The sequence below is a fragment of the Artibeus jamaicensis genome, unplaced genomic scaffold, assembly GCF_021234435.1.
Source record: "Artibeus jamaicensis isolate MK-2021 breed Jamaican fruit bat unplaced genomic scaffold, CSHL_Jam_final contig_3174, whole genome shotgun sequence".
Classification (NCBI taxonomy): domain Eukaryota; kingdom Metazoa; phylum Chordata; class Mammalia; order Chiroptera; family Phyllostomidae; genus Artibeus; species Artibeus jamaicensis.
Window position 1 is genome coordinate 4,174,323 of NW_026521738.1, and position 27,319 is coordinate 4,201,641.

At 48.3% G+C, this 27,319-nt stretch overlaps 1 protein-coding gene across 3 annotated transcripts in view; it reads right to left on the bottom strand.

Moving 5' to 3' along the window:
- Nucleotides 1-5,828: 5,828 nt before the first annotated feature.
- The window catches only part of EXOC6B (exocyst complex component 6B), a 563,620-nt gene continuing 542,129 nt past the window's right edge, over nt 5,829-27,319 (bottom strand). For all 3 annotated transcript variants that reach the window (XM_037126278.2, XM_053663391.1, XM_053663392.1), the window contains 2 exons: nt 11,803-11,915; nt 5,829-7,936 (listed from right to left, as the gene is read on the bottom strand). In XM_037126278.2, the coding sequence (XP_036982173.1) occupies nt 7,810-7,936; nt 11,803-11,915 (240 nt within the window). In that variant the 3' untranslated portion in view covers nt 5,829-7,809. The remainder of the gene's footprint in view (nt 7,937-11,802; nt 11,916-27,319) is intronic.

Genomic DNA, 27,319 nt, shown 5'->3' on the forward strand with positions numbered 1-27,319 from the left:
TGTTTAGGGCTCTGAGTCCTGGAGGCTTATGGGACGGAAGGGACGGAAGGGCCCTCCCTCTTCTAAGAGGGCCACAGGGAGTCGTCCCTGCACATTGTCATGTGACGAGGTGAGACCCAGAAAACCTGGAACCATTTAGTCACCAGGAGGGAAGTGAGAGTAGAGAGAAGGAAAGAAACGGGGCCTTCATATTTTCAGTCATGAGTCAAACCAGCCTGTGCTACCGTTGGGCTCGCAGCAAAAAAACAAACAAACAAAAAACCCACGTCACGTCTTATCGGTTTCTGTGTTATTGTAAAGAGAGAGAGAGAGATCGTTCTGAGTGATATGGACCATGAACAAACTTAAAAGACAAACTGGGGAAATATTTGCAATGACAAAGACATAATTAAAACCCCTAATAAACAAAAAACTACAAATAAATATGAAAAAGGGAACAACCTAATTTTTTATAAAAAACGCAGAATGGGTGGCTCCTTCCTATAAGAGAAAATACAAATGACTAACAAACAATACAGATGCTCAGGTTCACTTTAAAATAAATGTGAATAAAACTAAGGGACCTTATTTTTTACTTCAGTTTGTCAAGAATAAAAACTATTGATATTACCTAGGGCTGAGGATATACAGAGAAACAAACTCTTTCATGTACTATGGAAGAGAATATAAATTACTGATTTTCAAAAGAGTAGTACATGATATTTCTATTAACATTTATAATGTTTATAACCTTTAACGAATCAATTTCACTCCTGAAATTTCGTGCTACTGTAGAAATACCCAGGCAAGAAGGCAAAGATGTGTGTGTATCTATATTTTTCAATATTGTTTATCATTTTGAATTACTAAAAATGTCTCAAATATTCACCAATTCAGAATTAGTTAAATAAACCTGTGCTACATGTATACAATGAAAAGAAATACGGGTTTCATAAAGGTTGAAGAAATACTATATGTTGCCATTGAAATACGCTTAAGATACATTCAGTGAAAAAAAACCTGTAATATAATTTTTTTGTGTGGAAAAAAGTCAGTCTCCACATATTAACATGATCTGAAAGAACCTTATCATATGGTTGCCTGTGATTGCATGTGGAAAATGGGGTTAGGGCTGGGGGGAGCCCCCAGTTCTGTGGGACACCCACACAGGGCCGCGGATAACCAGGTTCCCCACCCCCACCCGACCACACCCTGCCCGTCAGGAATTAAACTGCTGCTTTGGTTTCTCCGCTGACTCAGTCCGTCCCCTACTCTGGCGTAGCAAGAGTGGGGTGGGGCATGTTTGTAGAAAGTTTTAAAGACATAATCAAACAAAGTTGGTTTGCTTTATATTATCACCATATGCTTTCTAAACATGTCAGTGACAAAATACTGTCCCCTGCAGGGAGGGACCTCTCATGGCCCCTTCCTTTGGTAGGGGCCATGCTGCAGTTATGATTCATCTGGGCCCAAGTGCCCATGCGCCATTTGCTGGGCAAGGAGCTGCAGGGCATGCGCGGACAGCGGGTGACATTGGTCCTGCCTCCGAAGAGCTCATTCTGGAGCAGAAGCACTCGGCAGGCCCGCAGACACTGGAAGCCGCCCGTCTCTCTGGGGCTCAGCGGCCTGCCTGCACCATCCGCCCCCCAGAGCCGCCTGTTCGCCCGCTGCCCTGGGCAGGCTCTGTCCTCACCCCCATCCTCCCCCCTCACCTCGATGCCCTCATGCTGCCCCGAACCGAGGGCCTACTGGTTCTCCTCACCCTGGGGTGGGGGCAGGGGCGACTCTTTGATCCTTTGATCTTTCTCTGATGCCCACCTTTGCCTCTGTTTGTCTCCAGTGTCCAGATCACCATTCAACACTCCATTCGATTCCTGAGCGTTACCTGAAAACTCCTGTCCTAGAATCTCCCTTAAAACCTTGGAAATGTGCCTGGGGACAGACTGAAATGGCCGTCCGCAAGCCTTCAGCGGGGCAGTCAGTGACGCCCCTCTCTAGGGCCCGCAGAAGTGGTGCTTCCCTAGCAGGCTTCTCTGGAGAAGGGGTTCGCTGGGGAGGGCAGGGCCTTGCAGCATCAGCTTTAAAAATAAGCACTTCATGGAAGAGAAAGAAAAGCCATCCACCCAGCTGAACTTGAGCCTTGTAACAGAGAGGGGAGTGTGTGAGGAGAACAAGAGGGAGGTCCCATTAATTACCCTTAGAAGCAAAGGTAAAAGTTGAAGATTACGAGACCTATTTACAGGAGGAAATAGACCCATCATTGAGCCTAGAGAATGGAAGGATTGTTTAGGGCCAGAAAAGCGTCTCAATGTTCAGATTCCATTCTTTTTCTGGAGCTTTGGAGAGGAAGGTCATAGCTTGGGTTTGGAAGGTACACTTAGCAGTGGGCTCAGACTGAGAGGGGCTGTTGTCTTGGGCCCGGTGTTGGGCCCACATCCTGTCCCCACCCTGAGGGAACAGATCTGCAATCCTCTCTGGGAGCTGACGTGGGCTGGCTGGGGGTGAAGGGCGCCCCTGTGAGAGAGGCCCGTCCATTACCATCACAACGGCTGATGTCACAGACCCCACAGAGCAGCTGGGGCCCCAAAGGCAGGGTAACCCTAACCCCACTGGTGATTGAAACAGATAGAGGGGTAGCTCTCCCACACAATGCCCAGGCCCCCACTTCTCTCCTCCTCGTCCTCCCACTTCCTCGAGTCTTTGTCCCCTGGTCCCTCGGGCCCAGAGCCTCTCATTCCTGGCAAACACTGCCCATTAAATTAAAAACTGAGGCCTTTGGAAAAAGGGTCTGGCACTTTCTCTCCCTCCCTCCTCTTATCTGCCACTAACTGTTCCCCACCCTCATCAGCCTGGTGAGCAGATAAGAAGCCCAGCTACGGGAAAGGGGCCAGCTGGTGACTGCTTCACCTCTGTCTCTGGTTGGTTTTGTCTCCCCGCCTCAGAGCACCCCACAAGGCCGTGGCCCCTCTCTGCACAAGGCGAAAAGTTACACCAGGTCGAGCTCAGAAGATGTGGGAAATGCTCTGGAGCGTGTCTGGTTTCAGTTTGGCTTGGACAACCCAAGCCTTGGTACTGGACCCTCTCATTTGCAATCTGCCCAACCAGCTAGGATTGTCTGTATTGTCCCCCCCGAGGGGGACAGGAGTGCAGGGCCCTCAGGCCCCCTCGGCACCCTAACTGGGTTTGGGGAGTGACATCTAGGAATGATGGCTGCACCGGTCTTTGGGCATGAGCTGGGGTTCACGTAGGGCTCCTGGAAAAGGTGGGTGGCAGAGCCCCAGGTCCTGAAAAATCTCCTGTCATAACTATAGGCGGTGGGGAGAGAAGGGAACCGCTCAAAGCTTCTGGCGATCCAACACCGGGGATCTATGTTCCCAAAGAGATTTGTTTGTTACTCAGTATTTTAATCCCGAATCTTTCGTAGACATGGATGAAAGCCATGCCCCTTCTATCCAGTGAGCCTGTGCCTGTGCACACACACTCACACGGACGCACATATTCTAAGGGTTCATGGACCCTGGGTTAGGAATGCTTGAGCTCTAGAAGGAGGTGTCAGCTTTGGCACCAGGGTGAGACCAGGCAAGGTTCCAGGTGGCGCTGAGGAGCAGATCCCACCGGAAGGACTGGCTGTGCTCTGGGCCAGGCAGCTGGAACTTGGTTCAGCAGCAGGAGCTTGGGAGGCCTTGGCTCTACTGTTAAGCCCGTGTTGGTTTGGGGAGGGAAGGTCTGGAGGCAGAAACACCCCGGGCACTTCTGTCCAATGCTCAGCCCTAAGGGACGTTACGGAGTTGGAGGTGAGGGAGGGAAAGGCCTTAAAAACACGTGCTAGGTCCAGGTACTGGCTCATTTCCACTCCACAACCCACCACCCTGTAAATGTGGGACCACTATTCTGTTTTCACGGACATGGATTATGAGATTTAGGGAGCTGCTGAAGGTCATCCAGCCACTAAGTGGCATGGCAAGGACTGATGCCCAGGTCTCTCGGGCACCAAAGCCCAGTTGCAACTTGCAGGCTTCTTCCCATCCTATCCCCATGGCTTCCGTGCCAGCCTAGGGGACAAGCAGGCCAGGGGCTGTCACGCCACTTGCTGCCGTACTCACCAGGGTTCAGCTGTGCCCAGCAGGTCCTTGAATTCTCCTCCCAGCACATACCTGACTCAGGCCGATTTTTCTTCTAATGTGACCTGAAGCTAAAACACTCCCAGAGCTTAATGGAGTTTGAATTTCATTCCTTTAAGCAGCTAACCTACAACACCTGCTTTCTCTGTGCCATCTTTCTTGACCAGACTGGTTGCAATACCAGGCCATGATGGCTGCCCTTCTCCACACTGAGTTCTGGAACAGGCTCTCCCCACCAGCCCCAGACCAGCTTTGTTCAGGAGCATTCCACACCACTCTGTCCGTACTGGTACCTTTCCACGGCAGGGCTGGCATTCAAAACACATTGACTGGGCCCCAAGTTGCCTAGCCTGCTACGCCACATAATTCAGGCCTCTCCAAGGTCACTCTTCTTGATGAAAATGCCAGTGTTAGCTTATAGACAGGAAAACCGAAGCCCGTATTTGGATATGTCCACGGGCGGCCTGCCTGGCCTGCACGGTGGGCTTCTCCTCCCCGCCAGGCTCTGCTTGCTCTAGTTCCCGGGCAGTGCCCGCTGCCCAACCACGGCGGGAACACAAAACACCAGGAGACGGTACCGTGGCCTTTGAAACAGGTGTACAGGCTTCCTTGTTTAACAGCAGTTAAAAGAGGGGAATGTACAGGACGAGAAACATGCTCTTTTCACACAGGAGGTTTTCCAACAACCACGAGGCCCGTCTGCGTCAGTAGCTTTACTAGCGAGTGTTATAAAAATTCCCTTTAGAGCTAAAAATGGACTCTCCTAAATTTCCTCAGTAAATGTGCGACTGTTTGTGCAAAATAAAAAGGCCATTTCCAACACATTAGGGAAAAGTAATTGCAATTCAGGCAAAAAATAAAAATAAAAAGAAGGAAAAAAGAGGCAAAGGAAGCAGACGGGAGCAGAGCCCTGGGAGGAGGGAGGCTGAGGTGGGGGTTTCTGCAGCTGGCCCCAGGGCGTGTGCTCAGGGGCCTCATGAGGAAGGTCATGGCCAATGCCACTCTTGGGGGTAAAGGGCCCTGGGTCCGGGACTGGCTGAGCAAGCACATGTCCAGGTGCAGCGGAGCTGGTGCAGAGGCCTGGGGGACTGCCAGGCCTGGTAGCCAAGGGCAACGCTGGGGAGCTTGGCACCCCCCCTCTGGAAGCTTTCAGTCACTTTGCCAACAGGGGCTCTGCTGGTTCCAATCCCCAGGCCCTGGTTTTCCCCACCCACCAACAGCTTCATTTACAAGCTACTCGAAGGGGTTTTCCTATGCACGTTAAAGCTCTGCACGCTCCCTCTCTTACCACTGAAACCACTCGGGTCCCAAGCCAGGGACATGAACCCAGGATCCCCAAGAACTCGGTCAGGGGTCCGTGCCAACTAGAAGGTGGGCAGGCTTCCAGCCACCATGTTCTCGCCCCCTTCCTGTGGCCTCCAGGCTGACCTGGCTGGGGACCTACTTCACCCACCCAAACAAGTGGGTGCCGCTGGTCCCTGTTTTGTTCCCTTCCCCTGACAGCTTGGCAGCAGCACGCGGGTTCCGTCAGGGCGACGGAAGGCAGACTGAGAGGGAAGGAGAGCTACCTCGGGGTCGGAACAGGCCTCTTCCTCAGAGGGACTTCTCTGGGTGAGGTGAGGGCCACCCTCATCTGTCGGCCCTGTGCACTGAGTTCTCTCTAGCACAGTTTTTCCTGGGGCACAGGTTTGAGACCAGACCAGCGATGCTGAAAAAAGACAAAAATCGTGATATACTGAAGAGTTGCTTCATTCTCCCTTCAGTGCCTCAGCACTTGGAGCTGAAGGGACCTTGCTGCCAACTGGAGGCTTGTGGAGGAGGGTGTTTGGGCCTTTTCTAAACAATAGGACTTCAGATTCATGTAGTCACTTATCACATTTTCAATAAAATCCAAGGCTTGGGAGACGGCATCTGGGGTTTCCCCACACGGGCCCCTGCTTCTCCCTGGCCCTTGAAGTTCTGGGCAGCAACACTCCCCCCTGACCCTCATCCTAAGACCCTGGCCCCACTGCCCAGTCCCCAGGAAGGGCCTCAGGAGGCACCTGCAAGCTCACGTGCGGTCCGGTGCCCCCAGCTCAGAGGGGGCTGCCTGCCTGTGTGCACATTCTCTCCCTGTGGTTTTCAAGTTGTGCTGAGTTCAGGAGGGGTTGGGGGAGGGGATGAAGAAGGAAGCACTGCCCTCCCCAGAAGCAACTTGGTGGCTGACAAAGGCAATGAGGAATTCTGTTTGATGAGTGTCTCCTCCCACTAACCCACGCTGAAAGTACCCGTGCGGCTTATTTGTAATTGTTTGGTGATGCCCGACTGAGCTCTTGTCAGTAGCCATAATAGCATCTTCCCACAGTGTCTTAAAGTGCTGGTTCCTCCGACTGACCTCACAGCAAAGCCCTTGCATTAAGTCTAGGGGCGCATCTGGGACAGTGGGACAGTCTCCAAGTCAGCTGGTTCCAGTTCCCTGTGCAAACTCCAGAGCCTGGGGGATAAGGTTATAGACACTCTTTCTCAGACAAGGCCAAAAGGTGGCCGTGGGGATCTCGGAGGAGGATGGAAGCCTTGGGCCTGAGCGAGAGCGTCATACTCTCCAGGATATGACTCAGAGGGACAGTTGGGCCGGAGGCAATGAATCCCAACCTGTGCTGGCCGAGTCTCCTTCATGGTGACAGTGGCCCCATCACGAAAGGCACCCAGTCCAGCTGTGGCTGCCCCCACAGGGCAGACTTTCCTGGTGACTTTCCTTTAAAGATGGTGGCCAGAAAGCTGATTTTTAACACACAGAGGAACAATGTCGAGTAGTCTTCAGGTGTTCCCGAAGGGTAAAGTAAGGGCTTCCAGAGTCTGACCTACCCCAGCGGGGCTCCCACAGGAGGCCAGGTCTGAGGCTCTCTGTGAGGACCTACATACAGTCCTAACTGGTGACCTACGCCCTGAACCAAGTGTCCCGACCCTGAAAGAGGAAGAGATGAATGGGGAAGGGACTGAGGCTCCGATTCCATTCACCCTGACCTTCTGTGGGGTGACTGGCAGTCAGGCATGGGGCCCATTTGTACCCTGCGCACTCCGTTCTGCCCTGCCACAGGAAGTCAGTGGTCAGAGCGCTGGGGCAGACCTGGGCTACAGAAACAGGTGTCCAAAGGGGACCAGGGTGGCGCTGTGGCCGTGTCACATGCCGCACTTGTGCACTAGCTGGTGGCAGTCCCCAGGCTGAGATGCGCCCCCAGGAGCACGGGCTGCTCTGTAGCATACCGAACAGTGTGCTGTCTAGGCCCTCTCCGCACATCCCAAAGAACCAGCCTCCCCTTGGTGGTGAATGGGGTGCCCAGGAGTGAACGGAATGCACCGTACTATCCTATGACGGGCTCACCTTACCCCAGGGCCAAGTGCCCATTTGCGTGTGTGGTCCTGGGCCCCGGGCCTGGGCTCTGTGGGTGAAAGCTGGCCCATCGCACTGGGATGGGCGACCACTGTCCCTAGGATAACACAGACAGTGTAGCAGTAACTCCCCTGGGTCCCAGCCTAGTAATATCTCATATGCTTGCTTCCTCTTGTGCCTCTATTACTATAGGGAAAGGTTATGCGAATACTGTACATAGGTTATTAAAAAAATACATTTTCTCTCTCTGAAGAAGAATGCACAAATGCAGGGCCAGCCAGGGCCGGGTCCCGGGCTGCGGGGCTGCAGCGAGCAGCCTCTGAGGCTCCAGGCCGGCCTTCAGGAGTGGTGGCTGCTGATGAGTCCGCGGAGCTGCTTGGCCACTGTGTCAATCAACTTCTGCTTGTCTCGCTCATTTTTACGAAACTGTGCAAACATGTTGTTCTTGCGGCTGGTGTCCTTCATCCTAAACAGGAAAGGACAGAGAGAGGGCAAGTGTTTGAGGAGACAGTGGTAGAAGGGGAATCAGCAGGAGGTGGGCTGGCAGGGTGGGCCTTAGCTGCCACCCACAGTGGACGTTCCAGAACATTCCCATTGTCATGCTTATACTTATCCGTTGTTCAGGAAGCTGCCCTGCTGACACCCCCAGTCCTCCCAAATTCAGTCACCTTTGCAAATAGTCAAGAGCCAGCTATAGAGGGGCTAACCTCCTGATGATCCACACCCACCTACCCACTTCATTGCCTTCCACCTGCAGGTACGCACCTGTTATAGGTAGGTACCTGGGATGTATAATAGCAGTGATGGTCAAAGCCTCTTACAGAATATCCAGGATCTACTTATCAACTCATAATCCTACTTAATCCTGTGAAACCTTAAAGCTGATATTTGAAAGGTAAAGCGAAAAACACTCTTAACAAGCAATTCCAGGAGGACATGAATAGCAAAGCCACTGTGTAATTCTCACCCTCACTATAGCTGGTGACACTGTTCCATCGCTAACAAAATTGAGGGCTTGAGTGATCTCTTTTCTTTTGTCTCAGAGTAAGGACCTAGGGTTGGGGAGGTGGCAAAGATGACATGGTGCTGAGAAAAGCAAATGACAAACAGGCCAGACCATTTTCCCACTTTATGCATAAACCAGGCCCTGAGGCAAGAGAAGCCCCCAAGTTCTCAATGGCTGTCTATAGCCTCAAGCCTTTGGCCTTCAGAGACCTTTTTATTACTAGGCCACATTAAAGTCCCAGAGCACACTCCTAGTTTATTCCTAGAGCACAAACCACGGGCAGCTCTGGCCAGTGTTCTGTCCGATACAGAGCCATATTGGGGAGCAGGCAGGAGGAGGGCCAAGGCCAGGCTGAAGCTGTCACCGGATTCCCGGAGTCTGACTCCACTGCTGCAGTGGGACCCAGGAATCCTCAAGGCACGGCAGCGGGCCCACGCACGACCCCTGACAGCCGCTGGTCACTGTGGACGTTGCCCCAGCCTCTGCATGCCACCCTCTAGCCCTCAGCTAGTCCTGGTGTTACAGAACCGAGAACACGGCCCCGACCAACTTCTCCCTGGGGCTGGGGTCCACTGGTTTTCACCTCCACTGCTGTCTGACCTGAGGCTCCCTGAGCTGCACGGAGACGGGCCAGATGAGGGGAGGCCAGAAGCCTGGCACCCGGAGCAAACTCCTCCCAGGCACACTCCCTCGGGCCTTTGGCCACTCCTGGCCCACTGTGTTCTGTGAGGTGGCCCTGTGCAGAGGGGCCTTGTGCAGGGGCCAGTGGCCAGAAGGCCAGAGATCCCACAGGGCGTTTGCATCCCCATGTGAGAGGTTCTGATGAGCACCATCGCTGTGTGGCTCTGGCTGACTTCTCTCTCTGATCTAAACTTAAGGGCGTCCAGGCTGGAATTACTCCCTAAGCAAACTGAGAACCCTGCACAGAAGGTACAGCCCCTGCTTGAGGAGGCCTGTGTTTGGAGGGAAGGAGAGGTAACAGGTTCAGAGGGTCTGGTTGAAAAGAAAGAATGAGAGGCCTCAAGGCAGTGGCGAGTGATGAACTCAGTCCCCTCCATGTTAATAGCACAATTCCATTTGTAGGACTGGCCTGCTTTGAGATTATTTATCCCAGAGAAGGATTCCTTTTCATTTCTTAATTATGCTATAAATCTAAACAAAATGAACACAAAATAAAAAGAAAGAAGAAAGGAAGAAAAACATTTCCTACATTTAGAGAACATTTAATTTTACATCCTATGGGATCACTACTTTATGACTCAGTCAGCCCAGACAAGCCGCTGGAGCCGGCTCTCTGCCCTGCGGGGAAGCCCTCGAGGTCACTCTGAGCCTCGGAGGTTAGGGTTTCCCGGCCATCGGCTCCTGGAGTTGGGGTCACCTGACAGATAAACTCCGGTACCCCAGGGGCTGAGGGAAGCATGCTGGAATGCCCCCAAACCCAAGGAGAACCCTCCCACTGCCTGTCTATTCTGTAAGACCAGGCTCCTGATTTGCTTTTGCTACGGCCACCTCCTGATGACACAGGAGCACCTTCTCTTTCCTGAATGTCCTCGTCAGGCCTTTGAGTCTTGCAGATCTCACCCCGTTGAGTGGTGCCAGGACGGAAAGGGGAGCGTCGAGCTCTGGTGGGAGCGACGGCTGTGGGGAAGCAGCAGGAGGGGAGGGGCAAATTCCTGTGGGGCTGGGAACACAGAACCTGGGGTGGCCCTTGGCTCAGCTGTGTCTGAAAGGAGGCTTTGAAACCCTGCTGTTTGCCAGGGCTGAGCACATGGCTTTGTTACTAGCTAGGCCCCAGACTGCTTCAGAGAGGCTGAGTATTCTACCCTATTGTTGATCCACAGCAAGTGGAGGAGCCAGTCCTTCCTGGTAAATGGCTGAAAGAGTTTTCCATGGGAGACACAGTTCCAGATCTTACAGTCAGGAGCCTCCCCGCCAGGAGGAGGGGGCCTGCCGAGTTCCCTTCAGTCAGGCTGAATTTCAGACCTCACACTAGCAAGAGGACTGCATGTATCAGGAAGCTGATGACGGAAAATCCCTGCCACTACTCCCAGCCCCAAAGGAATTGGTAAGCCAAGGGTCACTCTAAGGACCAAGGAGAGGAGCCAGCCAGCTGGCGGGTACCAGGCTGGTTTAGTGGATATTAGTGTGTCAGGGTGGGGACAACTCACGGGGCGGGGATTTTAGTGTGATCGTTAGTGTCGGTGAGGAAGTCAGAAGGACTTGCCTCAAAGTGATGGAAAAGGCCCAAGTGGATAATATACTTACTCTCTAGATATCCTGGGGAGGAAGGTCATTGAAAGAGAGATCCATGGGAAACAAAGTTAAAATGGAAACATCAGTCTCTGTCCCGAGCTGGACAAAGTCGCCCTCCGGGTCCTTGGTTTCCTGGCTCCGAACACCTGCCTCTGCATTCCGCTCCGGCCCACGCCCCACCTCCTCCCCTTCTGAACCCCTGCCCCGCTGCACAGTGGGAAGGATACACCTCAGCCCCCCTGCGTAAGGCTCCGTTCTGACCTCCTAGACTCTAATCCTCACTTTCCCGGGACTTGAGACTTCTGTGACTGGTCATACGCATAGACGTATGACATGGCCTGGACTTAGGATGCTCTTCTAAGAAGCTGGGGGTGGGGAGGGGTTAGCTAGTTTGGAGACAAGAAAAAGCTTCCCTTTTACATGGGTCTTGGTCTGTCCCCCAGGTCAGCAAACAGCAGAGCCAGGCTGCAATGCACAGCTGATCCCAGCCTCTGGACTGCTCCGGAGCTGGCTAACCCAATCTCAGTGGTAGCAACCTTTGCTGCCTAGTGACTACGTAAGGCAAGAATCAGATACCTTTTCCAATGTAGCTTCCTCAGAACAGTCAGCACAGTAAAACTCAGTTTGTCAGGGAGTGGGTTCTGGTGCAGGTTTCAGTAAATCTAAGAACTTCTCTGCTAAAAAATGAAGAGGCCACCTGCTCCGTGGGGCATTCCTTCCATCCTCACCCTCCAGAGGGCAGGGCCAGCCTCACACTGTCCACCAAACTAGGGCATCTTTCCTTCTTCTCTTGCCATCTCCAGTTCAGGATATGTTGCCCCATTTGGCTCCAGTGTTGATGGAGTTCTGCTGATTCCTACTTGGCCTAGCTTGTGGGTGTTGTGAATTAAGAGGCCGCAAGAAGATTGGCCTGCCAAACCCAATGATGGAGACTACTGGAGCACCTACAGCAACTTGAGGAACAGGGCCTCTCTACAGTCTTTTTCAGGTACTGGCGAAGGTAAACGGATCCTCTCTACCACCCCCGCCCCCAGCCCCATCTCCCCAATTCCCGTACCAGAGCCCGTACTCACTTCTCCAGCAGGGTCAGCGCTGTCACTGGGTTTACCCGGAGGTACTTGCAGTTGGGCTGGCCATAGTCCGCAAGGTAGGTCGACCAATCCCACTGGATGAAAAGATCCAAAAGCTGCAAAACATCCAAATCCCCACCCCAGGAATTAATCAGACAGGCAAGACAAACCCCTTAGAAGCCTTCAGAATCCCTCACTACCAGCTAATAGCAGATTTGGAAAACAAATAAAAATGTAATAAGAGATAGAATGGTTAAAACTGTAAGGCAACTGGGAAAATAAATGAGTAACCATTAGCAGTCAGAGTCACCTCCGCCACAAGCACTGTGACGAAGCCGAAGCGACCTGCCGGCAGCTCCCAGGGACAGGCCTGCACATGGCCTGACGCCGGGCTGAGTCAAGCACAAGACCGTCACAGCGCTCACTCATCCATGCCACAAGTCCTCCTCGAGGGCCTTCCTCGGTCAAGCCCCATCCTGGGAGCCCAGACTCCAACAGCGAACACACAGAGCTGGGTGTGGTCCAGGGCCAAGAGGACGGTCCTACGAGCTGTCGGGTTAAAAGGTCTGGGTTCAACTGCCAGTTTCATGTCTTGCTGTGTCGATTTTGCCCAAGTTACTCAGCTGATACACACACACACTCATGCCTGTCAACAAACAGGACACACAGACAACACAGAAATGCTATGTGAAAGGGCCACATAGCATCTGCATGAGGCAGCCCCTGTCACACCTGAGTAGGTGCTGGCTAAGCAGACGGAAACCAGGGTCTGAAACCAGGGCCTGGGGGTCAGGCCGAGCAGCAGCTGTGACTGCGGGTGCAGACCCTGGAACCCAGTTTTTGAGCGTCGAGGGGAGTACCAGGAGCTTGGCGTGTATTTATAAGATAATGAGAGCTTTCTGAAGGTCAGCTTCGTTCTGACGCAGGAGATTTTGACTTACAAAAACTGAGCACATTCTGTCAAAGGCTTTGCTTCCCAGCCAGTTAGGTTTTTTTGTCTTTCTGAGAGGCAAGCACATAAGTAAATGGCTGTCTCTGTGTGCAGGGCAAAGGCAGAGAGGCCTGGAACCAGTGCAGTGCTGGAGCCGGGGCTCCAGGCACCCCTCCCCGGCTGTAACCACCGTGCAGCCGGCAGGATGGGAACTGGCTGAAGTCCCACGCTTAAAACTGAGAAAAGCCCCTACACCCTCAGCCAAGAAAGAGGTGCTAAGAATGAGGGGAAGGGGCGAGAGACAAACAGACACGTTGGTGGGTCTGGGTCGGTGTGGTCCAAAGGGCCCCCTCAGGGCCTCTTTCAGCCAGGCCGATTTCAGTCGGCTGGTGGACAGGCTCTGGCCACTTCCTTTGCTGCCCTCGGGCCTCATGGACCTCTCCTTTAGATGAGCAGCTTCCCGGACTGCCTGCCCTGCCCTTGGGACTTCTGTCCGACAGTGTCCAAAGACACTCAGGTAGCTCCTCTGCACTCGCCCCCAGGAAGGAGAACGGACGCGCAGAGCGGCCCTCGTTCTCAAGCCTTCCCAGTACTGTGCTTTACAACTACGACCACGCTTTCCCCCAGTCCCAGGGGAAAACCACGAAAAGTAGTAGTATTTTCTCAATTACATTTTTTTCTCTGAAAAATTTGGAAAACCCTGGAGAGACTTTTTACTGTTTGCATCCTATGGAGCTAAAAAAAAAAAAAAAAGAAAAGAAAATATATAACAAATAAGTTTAATTAGAAAAATCTGAAAACCGGGTTTCTTAAAACTATTTTTGGCATCATTTTCCAGGTGTGGACATATACATTCATTTCCTGAAACTCCCTTCTCCACTAATGAATTCCTAATTTCTGTGGTGGAATTAATGGTTGTCAGTATTTTCTGATTTATTGCAAAGAGCACCATGTTTTCCTGGCTGAGGAAACCTGGGTAAATCACAGGCAGGTTGTGGAGGGCAGTTCAAGACTTAACTCCAGGGTTTTCTATCTTTTATCTTCTGCCAAAGCCCCTAAATGTTCTCGGGTGACAAGCTACCTGGCTGACCTGCTCTGGGTTGGAGACTCCGCACGCAGTTAGGCGTGGCCAGCAGGAGCCCAGGGCGTGAGCACACTGGGTCTGTGTCCACCGCGAGATGCGCAAGTGCAGCCCAGACTTAGGTCCCCCCACCTCCTCTGAGAGGGACGCACACAGGCTGGGGTGGGCTGCTGGGGGTGCAGGTCTGCTGCATCCCGAAGGACAGTCAGAGTAGGAGGCCAAGGAGGCCAGCTGCCTCTGCTGCAGCACAGTTGCTTGACTTCCACACCGCGACATTTCGAAGGTAAGTCAGGCCCCCCAGCCTGGTTCCCTACTTACAATGGCCCCCTTAGGTCTCAATAAAGTGTATCCCAAGGATGCAGAGCATTCAGTCATCACTAACAAAACGATTCCAAACCTATTAGAAAGTTGCAAGAGTAAGCACAGTAGAAAGAATACTATGATCCCCGCCCCCAGACCTGTGCATTGTCAGCGCTTTACCCACACGCTCCGTCACTTGTATCCTTTCTCTTTCCACACATGTGCACACATGACATTTCTTTTCTGGATCTCTTGAGAGTAAATACATTGTTCTGGCCCTTTTTTCTCAAATACTTCAGTGCTGCTAAGAATTAGAGATTCTTTTACACGGTATAGTTTTCAACTTCAGTAAATTTAATACTGTTAAGTGTCTACATTCTAACTTTGTAAATCTACCCAATAATGTCCTACACAGTCTTCTTTTCTGCCTCCCCCTCCCTTAGTTTTGGTTTTTCTAATGCCCTTCTGGCCAGAATACCACAGAAGCGATGCTGTGCCCTCCTCAGGGTGGCACGTCTGGAGGACTCAGTGCTTGTTCGTCTCTCATTGGTCATGTTGATTTTGATCACTTTGTCTAGGTGTTGTCTGATTTCTCCACTGCCTAGGCGTGTCCTGAGCTGTCAGGAGGGCCCATGGTCAAGGGCTGGGTTTGGCTGGTGAAGCCTGGTGAGCCTGGATGGGCTGGGCACCTTGCTAACACAACCACAACTAGTTTTTCCTATGCAATTAGTTTCCTTGGCAACTAGTAAGCAACTGAGGAGACAATTTAAGACCAGGCAAACAGAGTGCTCCTAACTGAAATTTCCCCTTAGATTTAGCCTTCATTGAAGATTCTTGTCTGAGCCAGTCTTTCCTACAATGGCTGCAAACTAAGGACATTCTACTTCATCTTCCTTCCACATTTACCAGGGGTCACTCAGCATTCCACTGTGAGCAGGTGCTCTCTCTCCCTGCTCCCCCATTCATTTACCACGTTATTACTGGCATGGATTTGTGGTTTCCCATTTTCTAAATGCCTTATACTTATGACTATACCTAATTATTTTGACCTCTAACTGTGTCAGATTTGGCAAGTGGGAGCCCCTTCTACCTGGAGCCTAGTCCCTGTGACACGCATCACCACTTTGTCAAGCAGTTCCTTGCTTTCTGGCACGGGAAAGTGTTGCAGGCTCACCTGGCACCTGCCATGCCTTGGCCCTGCAGTCGGCCATCTCTCTGAAGGGCCCCAGTTTCTCTTAGAGGAATGTTACTAGAGATGGAGGTGTGGGTACCAAGTGTGCTCACTGCTACGGGAGTGTCTTTTGTCATTGCGACTGGGGGGCAGTTGGCAGGCAGAGTTAGGAGAGATATGCCTATAAATACACATATGTATGCATATTCACAGGCGCACATGTGTGCTTATACAAGCGTGTGCACGTGTTTTTAGAAATCATGAGTTTGCAACAATACCTCCATTCTAGCTGTCCTCCTAGAGTTCTTCCTCGCCCTCCTCCAACCCACGCATGTACGTGCTTCCCCAGCGAGAAGCCCGGCTCGCGGCGCCACCCCTCGGGTACTCTTTGGCCCCTCCCACCATATGTCTGTACTAGGTTCAGAGTTGTCTGTGCCCACCACTACCAGAAATGCCGACTAAAACAAAGGAGCCTGAATTCGTTTGCAGTTCTTTCTCCCAACCCAAGACCGAATGTGTATAATCAATTCTGCGTTCACAAATCCCTTGGGTTGGTTCTTTTTTTTTGGTTCCCTTCAGTTTAGTTATGGGAGTCACCTAAATATGATTAGGTTCATTTGTTTCCAATTGCTTTTAGTTTTAAGCTCCTCTCTCCCATCCTTGTTAACTTAATTTTTTAAATATGTAGGACATTACCAGGCTTCTAACAGTCAAAACTATCCACACAAAAATTAACTTAGAGAAGTCATTCCTTCCCTGGCTGTACCCCTTTCACCCCAATTCTTTCCATGCCTGTCAGAGCCAACTCCATCATTTTTGGGTTTGTCTTTCCCATGATTCTGTGTGTACAGATCAGCTGATACACGGACACTTTCTTATCTCCCCTTCTCTGTCACATAAGCAGCGTGCTATACACGTACTTTAAAGCACCTTACTTCTTGATGTTTACAAGTAGGTGGTGGGCAGAGAAGGAAAAAGAAGATACTCAGAGGTGGGAGACTGAACTTAAGATCACTATTCTCCAAACTCTGAGCGTCACTTTTGCAGTTTTTACCACATCCTCATGCTGTGTGGCTTAGTATTTACTTAACTTTGTTTTCTCTGTATTGATTCATGTTTTGATCGTAAGAAAAATGTAAAAGGACATTTTACATCACCGTTATAAATGAGAAACGACTCTCGCTTGCCATAAATAAGAGGTAACTTAGATACTAACACCCAGATGAGATGTTCTCTTTGTTATCGCCAAGACTAAAAATAAACAGCGTGTTCACAACGTGATGTAGTGTTTGATGGTGCATCTGGGTACTACGCAGACCTGTACCTGAGTTACAACTTCACATGCTCTTCTGCACCTCTGGTGTTCATCCACCCTGTGTTTTGGAATCAGTGTATGACTTCAGCCAAGACTCGAGTGATGACTGTGTGCCTGGAATAGAGCTAAGTGGTCGGTGTGTACAAAGAAGTACTTAGAAGTTTCAGCCATGCATCTGTCTCATTATGAGAGCAGGTCAGTGCACACATGGGCCTGTGTCCTGAGCTGACAGGAGGCCCACGGTCAAGGGGTGGGTTTGGCTGGAGAGGCCTGGTGAGCCTGGAAGGGCGGGGCACCTTTCCAACACAGCCGCGAGGGCAGTTCATTCTTTCCTGTGGCCAGGTATCTTCATCAGCTGTGGGTTTCCTCTCAGCTGGCTTTTGACAAGTTCTTACTTCTGTGTCATAAAACTGTTAAAATTCTTGATTCTGTACGTCATGACTAGTGATAGAATTTACAGAACCACACTCTGGGCTTGCACTGTGTTTACTGTCTGTATATTTCTTAAGAGTTGAATAAAAATTATACCCTTTTTAAGTTTGAGAAGTTCAAGTGAAGTAACACCTTCTATTACTCATAGATTTGAAATATGAATAACAAAACATTTGCTTGTCTGAGATTTCATTAATGAAGATGTAAATCCACTGATTTAAACAAAGGTTTTTAAAGTCTCTAATATATGCAAGAAACAGAACTGGGCCTTTCAAATGATATTAGAAGTGGTTTCCCCTCTTACAGGAGAATAAAAGAAAACCATAGACAACTGTGGCGCAAGCCAAGTAAGTTAAATGCTATTGAATGACAAACTGATCACCCCCCTTTGAACTATCAACTGACTAATTTGCCACTTTTCACTTACAGCAAAATTTAAACAGCAAATACAAACTATGGCAGAGACCATACTCACACATACAGATTATATTGTAAATTAATCTGGCTATCAGGTAATGCCTTAAACGTCATGGGAATCATCTCAGCAATATCACATACCAGTTATATCTTTGCCATAGAGTTCAAGTGGGAAATTTGCCAGGCATTTTATTAACATCAATGGCAGATTTAAATAAAAATTTTATCTTGAAATAACTTCAGACTTACATAAAAATTACAAAAATAGTTTAGACAGTTCCTCTATACTTCACTCCATGGTGCAATGATCAGAACCAAGAAATTCACAGTGGACCATACTGTTATCTACATTATGACTTTATTCCAATTTTGCCAGGTTTTCCACTAATGTCTTTTTTCTGGTCCAACCCAATTCCACATCGCATAGTCTCCTTAGTCTCTTCTAATCTGTTCCAGTTTTTCATATTTATCTTTCAAGACTGATACTTATGAATAGTTTACTTTTGGTTCTTTATTTCATAGAATGTCCCTCAACTTAGGTCTGCCCAGTATTTTCTCATGGTTAGACTGAGGCAGTAGTTCTGAGCCAGGGGAGACCCTGCCTCCGGGGACACCTGGCAATGTTTGGAGCATTTGTGGCTGTAAGAAGGCTGGGGCGGGGGATGGGGATGCTCCTGGCATCCAGTGGGTAGAAGTCAGGGACGCTCTTAGACATCCCACAGTGCTGAGGACAGCACAGCCCCACCTGACACATCAACAGTGCCAAGGTTAAGAAACTTTGCGTTGACATTATGCATTTTTTTGTAATAAAAGTACTACAGAAGTGACATTGTGCTCTTCTTAGTGCATCATCACTTCAGGTGTATGTGATGTCCCTGTATCTCATTAGTGCATCATCACTTCAGGTGTATGTGATGTCCCTGTATCTCATTATTGGTGGCATTAACCTTGACCACTTGGTTAAGGTGGTGGCTAATAAATCTCTCTACTGCAAAGTTACTATTTCTACCTTTGTAATTAATACATTTCTTGTGAAAGATAGACTTTGAGACTATGCAAATATCCAGTTTCTGCTCAAACTTTAGTGGATCCTGCCTGCAACAATAATTACTAGGCTGTTTGACTGCTTTCCTCATTTCTCTGTAATTATTAACTGGAAGTCTTTTGGTAAGAAGTGTTGTCCGTTCTCCTCCATTTATTTATTTGTCCAAGCATTCATATCCGTATGATCTCATGGATATTTATTTTATTTCATGGGTTATAATTTCACACAGTCACTGCTTTGTTGTTCAAACTGTTCCGCTTTGGTCATTAAGGGTGCCTTCAGACTGGCTTGCCTGTGTGTTTTCCACCTGCCCCTACGCGTTTTTGAACATGTCCCCACTTCTTGGCACTGTAAGATGTTCTAAGCTCATATTGCACCTCCCCTGCCCCTGCTTTGCATTCCTCACTTTTCCAAGGAGCTAAGGTTCTTTTAATTGGAGAACGGTTTTAGAAACCAAGATCTGGGAACTCAGCACGCTCCATTGTACTGGGTGTTACTGCTTTTAGGCCCTCGCAGTGGACAGAGCTAAGCAAGCCATGTGTGTTGACTGACTTGCACATACAAACACATCCATATTTATCTCTGTATCTACTTGTATGTGTAAATTAAAATCATGAGCTCATATTTGCTGTTTCCGATTTCAGTTTACCATCATGGGTTCATCCCCTAATCTATCACTTCTTTCTCTGACAGTGAGCAGACCGGCTATCGTTATCTGTATTTTACTTACAGCTGACCCTTGGACAACGGAGGTTGGAACTGCATGGGTCCACTCACACACAGATTACTTTTCAGTAAGGCCCTGTACTGTCTGCATCCACAGAAGCCTGCAGATGTGGAGGGCTGACTGTATGCACAGCCTACGGCATTTTAGGTAGGGGACCTGAGCATCTGTGGAGTTTGCTATCCACCTGGGGTCCTGGAACCGATCTCCTGTGGATACTGAGGAACGGCTAAGTTTGGGGGAATTGAAAGTTATCCACAGACCTCCGACACCCCTCATCCCTGCATTGTTCAAGGGTCAATTGTATTTGTTCAATCCTAGTATACTTTCAGATTGCTAATCCATATCCCTGTGAGGAACAAATTTACAAACTAGCATATAGGATTTGTATGTTGTTTATGTCTTTTGCCTTTCTAGTCAAAAATACTGGTTTTGCAATTACTTAGGTTAGTTCTTTTCTTCCTTACCTCCGTCAGTTGGCATATTTTTCTTTCACAATCCAGTTAGATTTATTTCTCACTGCTTGTGTTCCACTTTGGATTACCCCCACATGCTAGCTGATTTTAATTCATTATTTATTTGGGGGAGTAAGTCAGAGCTATATAAGAGTGTACTTAGAAGCCTCAGTCCCGGCTCATCCCAATCAACATGTTCTTTTCTCCCCACCTTTTTTTTTGTTTGTTTGTTTTTAAAAATTTTAAATATATTTTATTAATTATGCCATTACAGTTGTTCTATTTCCCCCTTCATTCCCTTCCACCCTGCACACCCCCTCCCCCACCATTCCCCTCCCCCTTTAGTTTATGACCATGTGTCTCAAGTTCTTTAGATTCTGTATTTCCCATACTATTCTTGCCCTCCACCTATCTATTTTCTACCTACCATCTATGCTACTTATTCTCTGTACCTTCTCCCCCCTTCTCCACCTCACACTCCCCTGTTGCTAACCCTCCATGTGATCTTCATTTCTATGGTTCCGCTCCTGATCTAGCTGCCCTCTTAGTTTGCTTTTGTTTTAGGTGTGGTTGTTAATAACTGTGAGTTTGCTGTCCTTTCACTGTTCATCTTTTTTATCTTCTTTTTCTTAGGTAAGTCCCTTTAACATTTCATATAATAAGAGCTTGGTGATGAGGAACTCCTTGAATTTGGTCTTATCTGAGAAGCACTTTATCTGCCCTTCCATTCTAAATGAAAACTTTGCTGGATAGAGCAATCTTGGTTGTAGGTCTTTGGATTTCATGACTTGGAATACTTTTTTCCAGCCCCTTCTGGCCTGTAAGGTCTCTCTTGAGAAATCAGCTGACAGTCTGATGGGGACTCCTTTGTAGGTGACTGTCCCCTTATCTCTTGCTGCTTCTAGGATTCTCTCCTTCATTTTTATCTTGGCTAATATAATTATGATGTGCTTTGTTGTGTTCTTTCTTGGGTCCAACTACTCTGGGAGTCTCTGAGCTTCCTGGATTTCCTGGAAGTCTATTTCCTTTGCCAGAACGGGGAAATTCTCCTTTATTATTTGTTCAAATAAGTTTTCCACTCGTGGCTGTTCCTCTTCCCCTTCTGGTACCCCTATAATTCAGATGTTGGAACGTTTAAAGATGTCCTGAAAGTTCCTAAGCCTCTCCTCGTTTTTTGGAATTCTTGTTTCTTCATCCTTTTCTGTTTGTTCATTTTTTTCTTCCTTCTGGTCCACTCCTTTGATTTGAGTCCCAGTTTCCTTTCCATTACTATTGGTTTCCTGTGTATTTCCATTTATTTCAATTACTTTAGCCGTCATATGTTCCTCTAATTTTTGAGTAAAATCAACCAGTTCCATGAGCATCCTGATCACCAGTGTTTTGGACTGTGCATCTGAAAGTTTAGCTATTTCTTAATCTCTTAGATTTACTGGCTCTGGGGCTCTGAGTTGTCCTTGAGCCATGTTTTGATCTGTTTGTGCCTGTTATGTATGAGGAGCAGAACCTTAGGTGTTCACCAGGGTGGGGCCACCCAGGTCGTGCTGGTTTGTGATGCTGGATGTGGGGGCGGGTCAGAGAGGGACAATGGTGGTTCCCTCTGCCACTTCCTACCCCTGGGGCCTGCACGGTCCATCTCACTGCTAGCTCCTTCTCTGCATGCGAGAGTGTGACCATGATCAGCCCTCAGTGGGTCCACCACCTTGCGCCCTCAGTCTCCCCACCTCTTTCGACATCGTTTCTGTCCATACCGTGCAGGTGACCAATCTAGTTTCCGGGTTAGCCTTTTTGATTTCTTTCATACAAATGAGAAGATACCTGTGCCTTTTCCTATATCCTCTTCTTTCTTATCTCAAAGGGAACACACTCTGGACATTCTTTTGTGCTTTGCCTGTTTCACTTAATGGTATATCTTAGAACTCACTGCCTAAATGCTAATTGCTCATTAATGATCAAATTTTTTAAAGATTTTATTTATTTATCTTTAGAGGGGAGGGGAGGGGAAGGGAAGGGGAGAGGGAGAGAAACATTAATGTGGGGTTGCATCTCTTACGTCCCCTGCTGGGACCTGAACTGTAACCCAGGCATGTGCCCTGACTGGAAATTGAACTGTGATCCTTTGGTTCACAGGCCCGAGCTCAATCCACTGAGCTACACCAGCCAGGGTAATGATCATATTTTTGATTTATCAATACAAATACTCTCTTTATAAGCCAGACAAGGGATTTTCAAGGATCAGACAAAACATGTTTTGGTACATTTTATCATTAAACTGGCAGAACAGGAGAGTGTTAGATATTTAGAAAGTAGGACACAGGGGTAAACCTTAGGGTCACTTTAATAAAAAAACCCCAAAAACCTCAAGCAGTCCTGACTGGTGTGGCTCAGTTGGCTGGGCTTCGTCCCACAAAGCAAAAGGTTACCAGTTGGATTCCCGGTCAGGGCGCATGCCTGGGCTGTGGGTTTAGTGGTGGGATGGGGAGTTCCTCAAGGATGGGGCTGTGCTGTCTCTTTATGACCACTCCATCGCATGGATCCGCATAGGCTTCATTTCCAGCAGGTAGTCACCAAAGACGTGCTCAATGGAATTAAAATAGGTGAACTGACTTTTATAGGAATGATATTGGCTAGATGATGGGACAGACTTAACAAATGGACCCAACCTAGGGTCCTCCTGACCCGTATCACATCATTATAACATATTCTTCATAAAAACTAACGCACAAGTGCCCCTCAGGAGGTGGTTCAGCACTGCAAGACAAGCCTCAGGTTGATGGTCCCCTGACTGATGGTGTGAGCCCAGAGAAACCAAATCTACTTTTCTTGTTCAGATATTGAATTATAACAGCTACTATCAACAGCTGAGGACAGACCAAGAGAATGATTATGAAAAGGCCACTAAAAACACCGAGTTGACTGATGACTCGTTTGTGTTTGCTTCCCAAGACCTCCCTGGACTCCTAATCTGGGCCATTCATTTGAAGGAGAGGGTCTGCCTACCTCCCACACACTCTCTGGAGCATTTTCTGACACAAGAATCTGGGCGAACACAGTAGAAAATAGAAAGTGGGAGTTATTTTAACAAACCTACAATGAGTACCAACAATGCATCAGGCACTCTTATAGGCACTGAAAGGATGAATGGGCCACCTCTAGTCTTGCGGAACTCAGTCTGGTAAATAACAGGTACAGAATGACAGTGAGTGTTCTAAAAGGTATGCTAACAGGGTGCAAAGAGAGTTCAAAAGAAGGACATCTCGGCGGGGCAGGGAGGCGGGGACTCCTCTAGGAACAAGCAAGACAAACAGCACAAGTGATAAGTGGCCTCACACACTAGGCTACGGAGTTTCAGCCTGGAGGCTTCTCTACTTGTTTTCATCCGGGTCGCTACCTGATTTCCTTGAGATTATGGGATGAAAAACTACAGCTACCACTTGTTTTTGTAAATAAAATTTTATTGGAACACAGCCATGCTCATTGGTTAACATGTGAGTTATGATTGTTTATGTTCTGTAACAGTTGAGTTAAATAGTGACAGAGACCATATGACCTGAAAAATATAAAATACCCGCTATCCAGTTCTTTACTGAAAATGTTTGGCTCCAGATCCACACAGGGAGGGCAGTGTACTCTGAAATTCTCTTCGATGTAAGATGGCTAATATCTACTAAATTAAAACAAGGACAGAAAATGGCTCAGGGGAGAACTTCCTGATTGTAAGGAGACGGCAAAACTTCCTAATCTCAACAGCTGGCATCATTATTCTTCTAAGGCAGAGCAATGCCTTTGGGAAATGTCTCAGTTTTAAGCCGCCCAGAGTGATAGAGAAGGGAAAGGAGTTTGTTACTGAGGCTGTTGAGACTGAATCTAAAGAGAAGCGATTTAACCAGCGTGTGCGAGAGTGTGAAGAAGGAAAGTCCTCGTGTCTTATGGCCCCGAACAACTTTCGAGACTGGGATGCCTATTAAGTGACTTTTCCAAAGCAGCTTGCTGTGTAGTATGTGGTATAAATGTTCTTTAAAAATCACCCCCTGAACTCCAATTTTTAGACAAATCTGTGCTTTCAATTGCTTGAGAGATTGTTTTTTTCCTCTGGAGTTCTAAGAGGCTGAGTTTCACATGAACCAGCTGCAAAACTACACTCTGGAAATGGAAGCCCAGGAAAAAGAAAAGAAGACTGGAGGTATCTAGGGATTCACAGAAATCTGAATGAAGCCTTTGGGGTTTTCCCACGGGCTCTGGGACTCAGGTGGAGGGAGGTTCCCAGTTTTTCTGGGTCCCTATAAGTTAAAGGAATGTGGCTTTTTCATGAGTTTTGCAATTATGGCCCCTCAGCAGGTTGGCTCTCGGGCCTCCCAGAAGATCCAACCCCCTCTTCTTTTTGCCCCGGTTGAGCCAGGGCAGGGGTGGGGCTCGCAGTGGCCCTGCAGCGCCCTGCTCTCGCTCCGGCCGGCTCAGCGGCCGGGTGGACAGAGGCTTCCACCTGGCTCTCCATCAGAGACCAAGTGCTCGCAAGCAGCTTCCCCTGAAAGGGGACGTCCCTTGGAGAAATATTTATTTGCCTCGTAAATGTGAGTTTATGGGTTTGCTATCTAAACTCTTCACCTCTGAGGCAACCTTGGTGAAGAGAAAGACAGGGAAGCTTAAGGCTCTCCCATTGTCATCAGCTGCAACCCGGGAGGAGACTCCCAAATAAAAATGCCAACACCAAGCACTCCTGTGTGTCGGAGACTTCTGTAAGGCTGTTTCACATTGGTGACAGCACCTACCCCGCTGCAGGGGCAGAAGGAGTACCTCTTATCTATCACACTGGGTGGTGACAGCCACACTGCACATGCAGCGTAAGGGGGAGACGGGGGCTTCTGCTGTGGGCTGACAGCCCCCGTCTGGGGTGGGGAAGCCTTGGCCACAGATGCGGCCTAAGCAGGCCATGGCTGTAGGCTGGTGGCCATTTTCTTTCAGCACATTGTGCTTTGTCAAAGGTTCCTAGATAAGTGCATTACAGACTATAAAGCGGAACTTTTAACTAAACTACTCTCCCTCTCTGGCCAAAATGAATACCTGGTTTAAAGGCACCCTGCAAAGATGCTATAGACTGAAAATATGGACAATGGAAGTATAGACAAACATCAAGAAAATGTCAGCGCTCACACGTCTCAGCACCACATGCAAACTCCTTACCACCACATGATAAAGTAAAAATAATGACAAGTTACTCAGATATGATACAGCCGTCCTCCAAAATTGAAATGATCGAAGTCTGTTTAAAGTGAATTGTGTTCACTCTTGTGAATAATGAACTTTACTTAGCCCAAGTACATACTGTGCCACGAAATATTAATGATAGTAATATGAGTGTGTACACACTCACATGGGCGTGCACACTCCTGGGCGTCACATGAGCAAACTTCCAAAGGTGATGACAATGTTCTGTCTCTTACAACGCAGTGAGAAAGACAATGTGTGAGGGACTATCCTTTGGTTGTTATTCAGTATCTAATTAAAATTTGTAAATAAGTTGTTAAATATACAAATACACTAAGAGTGAGTTCTCCAGATGTTTGTTGCCAACAGTGCTGGTCAACCACAAAAGGTTTGGAAGTGCGGGTTTCATAACCTGCCGGAAAATCTTATCACAGATTCATGACGGAAAAGATTTGGCTTCTATCTTATCTGTGGATGAATTAAGAAACATAATTTGTACAAAATTACTTCTTGTCTTATGACAGTCATCACAAACCCCAGCCCAGGAACTTTATAACAGACATAAGAAAAGTATCTGGCAAAGGAAATAGATTTCCAGGAAATCCAGGAAGCTCAGAGACTCCCAAAGAAGTTGGACCCAACAAGGAACACACCAAGGCACATCATCATTACATTAGCCAAGATTAAAATGAAGGAGAGAATTCTAGAAGCAGCAAGAGAGAAGGGGACACTCACCTACAAAGGAGTTCCCATCAGACTGTCAGTGGATTTCTCAAAAGAGACCTTACAGGCAAGAAGGGGCTGGAAAGAAGTATTCCAAGTCATGAAATCCAAAGACCTACAACCAAGATTGCTCTATCCAGCAAAGCTTTCATTTAGAATGGAAGGGCAGATAAAGTGCTTCTCAGATAAGACCAAATTCAAGGAGTTCATCATCACCAAGCCCTTATTACATGAAATGTTAAAGGGACTTATCTAAGAAAAAGAAGATAAAAAAGATGAACAGTGAAAGGACAGCAAACTCACAGTTATTAACAACCACACCTAAAACAAAAGCAAACTAAGAGGACAGCTAGATCAGGGGCAGAACCCTAGGAATGAAGATCACATGGAGAGTTAGCAACAGGGGAAGAAGGAGAAGGGGGGAGAAGATACAGAAAATAAGTAGCATAGACAGTAGATAGAAAATAGACAGGGGGGAGGGCAAGGATAGTCAGGGAAATATAGAATCTAAAGAACTTGAGACACATGGTCATAAACTAAAGGGGGGAATGGTGGGGAAGGGGATGTACAGGGTGGAGGGGAATGAAGGGGGGAATAGAACTGTAATGGCATAATCAATAAAATATGTTTTTAAAAAAAGAAAAGTATCTAACATTAAAGTACAGTGAAGCGGGGAATGTCCGTACACCCCAGATATGTTTACAGTAAGGCAGAATCTCAGTGGCCTGGGAAAAACGAGTCTGAAAGAAAAACTCAGTATTAGACAGCTAAGTTCATAAGACACTGAGCCCAGTCAAATATGCACTTAAAATCTATTTTGTCCTGGGTTTGAGGGGCTGGAGAATGAGTAAAACTGCAACTCAGATTCCAGCACCAATTTTGGAACTAATCAGTAAATCAATTAAGGAGCTATTTGGTGGGAAGTGTTTCCCAACCACCGAGAGACCCCTTCCCTGGCCTCCCGCTCCACATGCTCCAGGTTTCAGAAGGGTTCCACCCCCGCCCCCCAAGGTGGGTTACATCACCCCTGGTTCCTAGGAGGCTACGGCCTCAGCCCCATGGAGTCAGTGCATTTGCTGCTTCCCTTTTCATTAAATTTCCTTCCTTCCTTCCTTCCTTCCTTCCTTCCTTCCTTCCTTCCTTCCTTCCTTCCTTCCTTCCTTCCTTCCTTCCTTCCAATTCTTTTTTCCTAATTACTATGTTTATGTGTCATGCTGAGGAGCCACCTCCAGGCCATCTGGAAGTGGGTGGGATTAAACAAATCTGATGAAAAGTGCTCATGCACAGGTGCTTGCCCTCTGGAGCCAAATGAAGGGCCGGGACAGTGAGTGTGTCCTGTGTCCAGAGCGAGGAAAGATGAGAGAGGCCGAAAGGTAGAAAATCCAGTCACTCAGAAATAATGGGCACAATTTATATCAAACAGAGAACGGCATACAGGGAACTTCAAACAAGGACACTGGGGGGGTCACGGTGCAGAGATGGGAGTAGCTGAGACATATTCACGGGAAAAAGAAACTGGGCATTTCTTGAATACGTACCAGGTAACAGATGCTGAGCTAGGCATCTGATTCATCTATTTCATTTAATCCGCAGGAAAATCAACAGCCTGCGTCGTAGGCATCTCTACTTTACAGATGAAGAAATGAAGGCTCCGAAAGGTTCAAAGAAAGAGCCAAAGAGAACACATTCAGTAAGTGTTACAGCCAGGGTGTGGCCCAGGACAG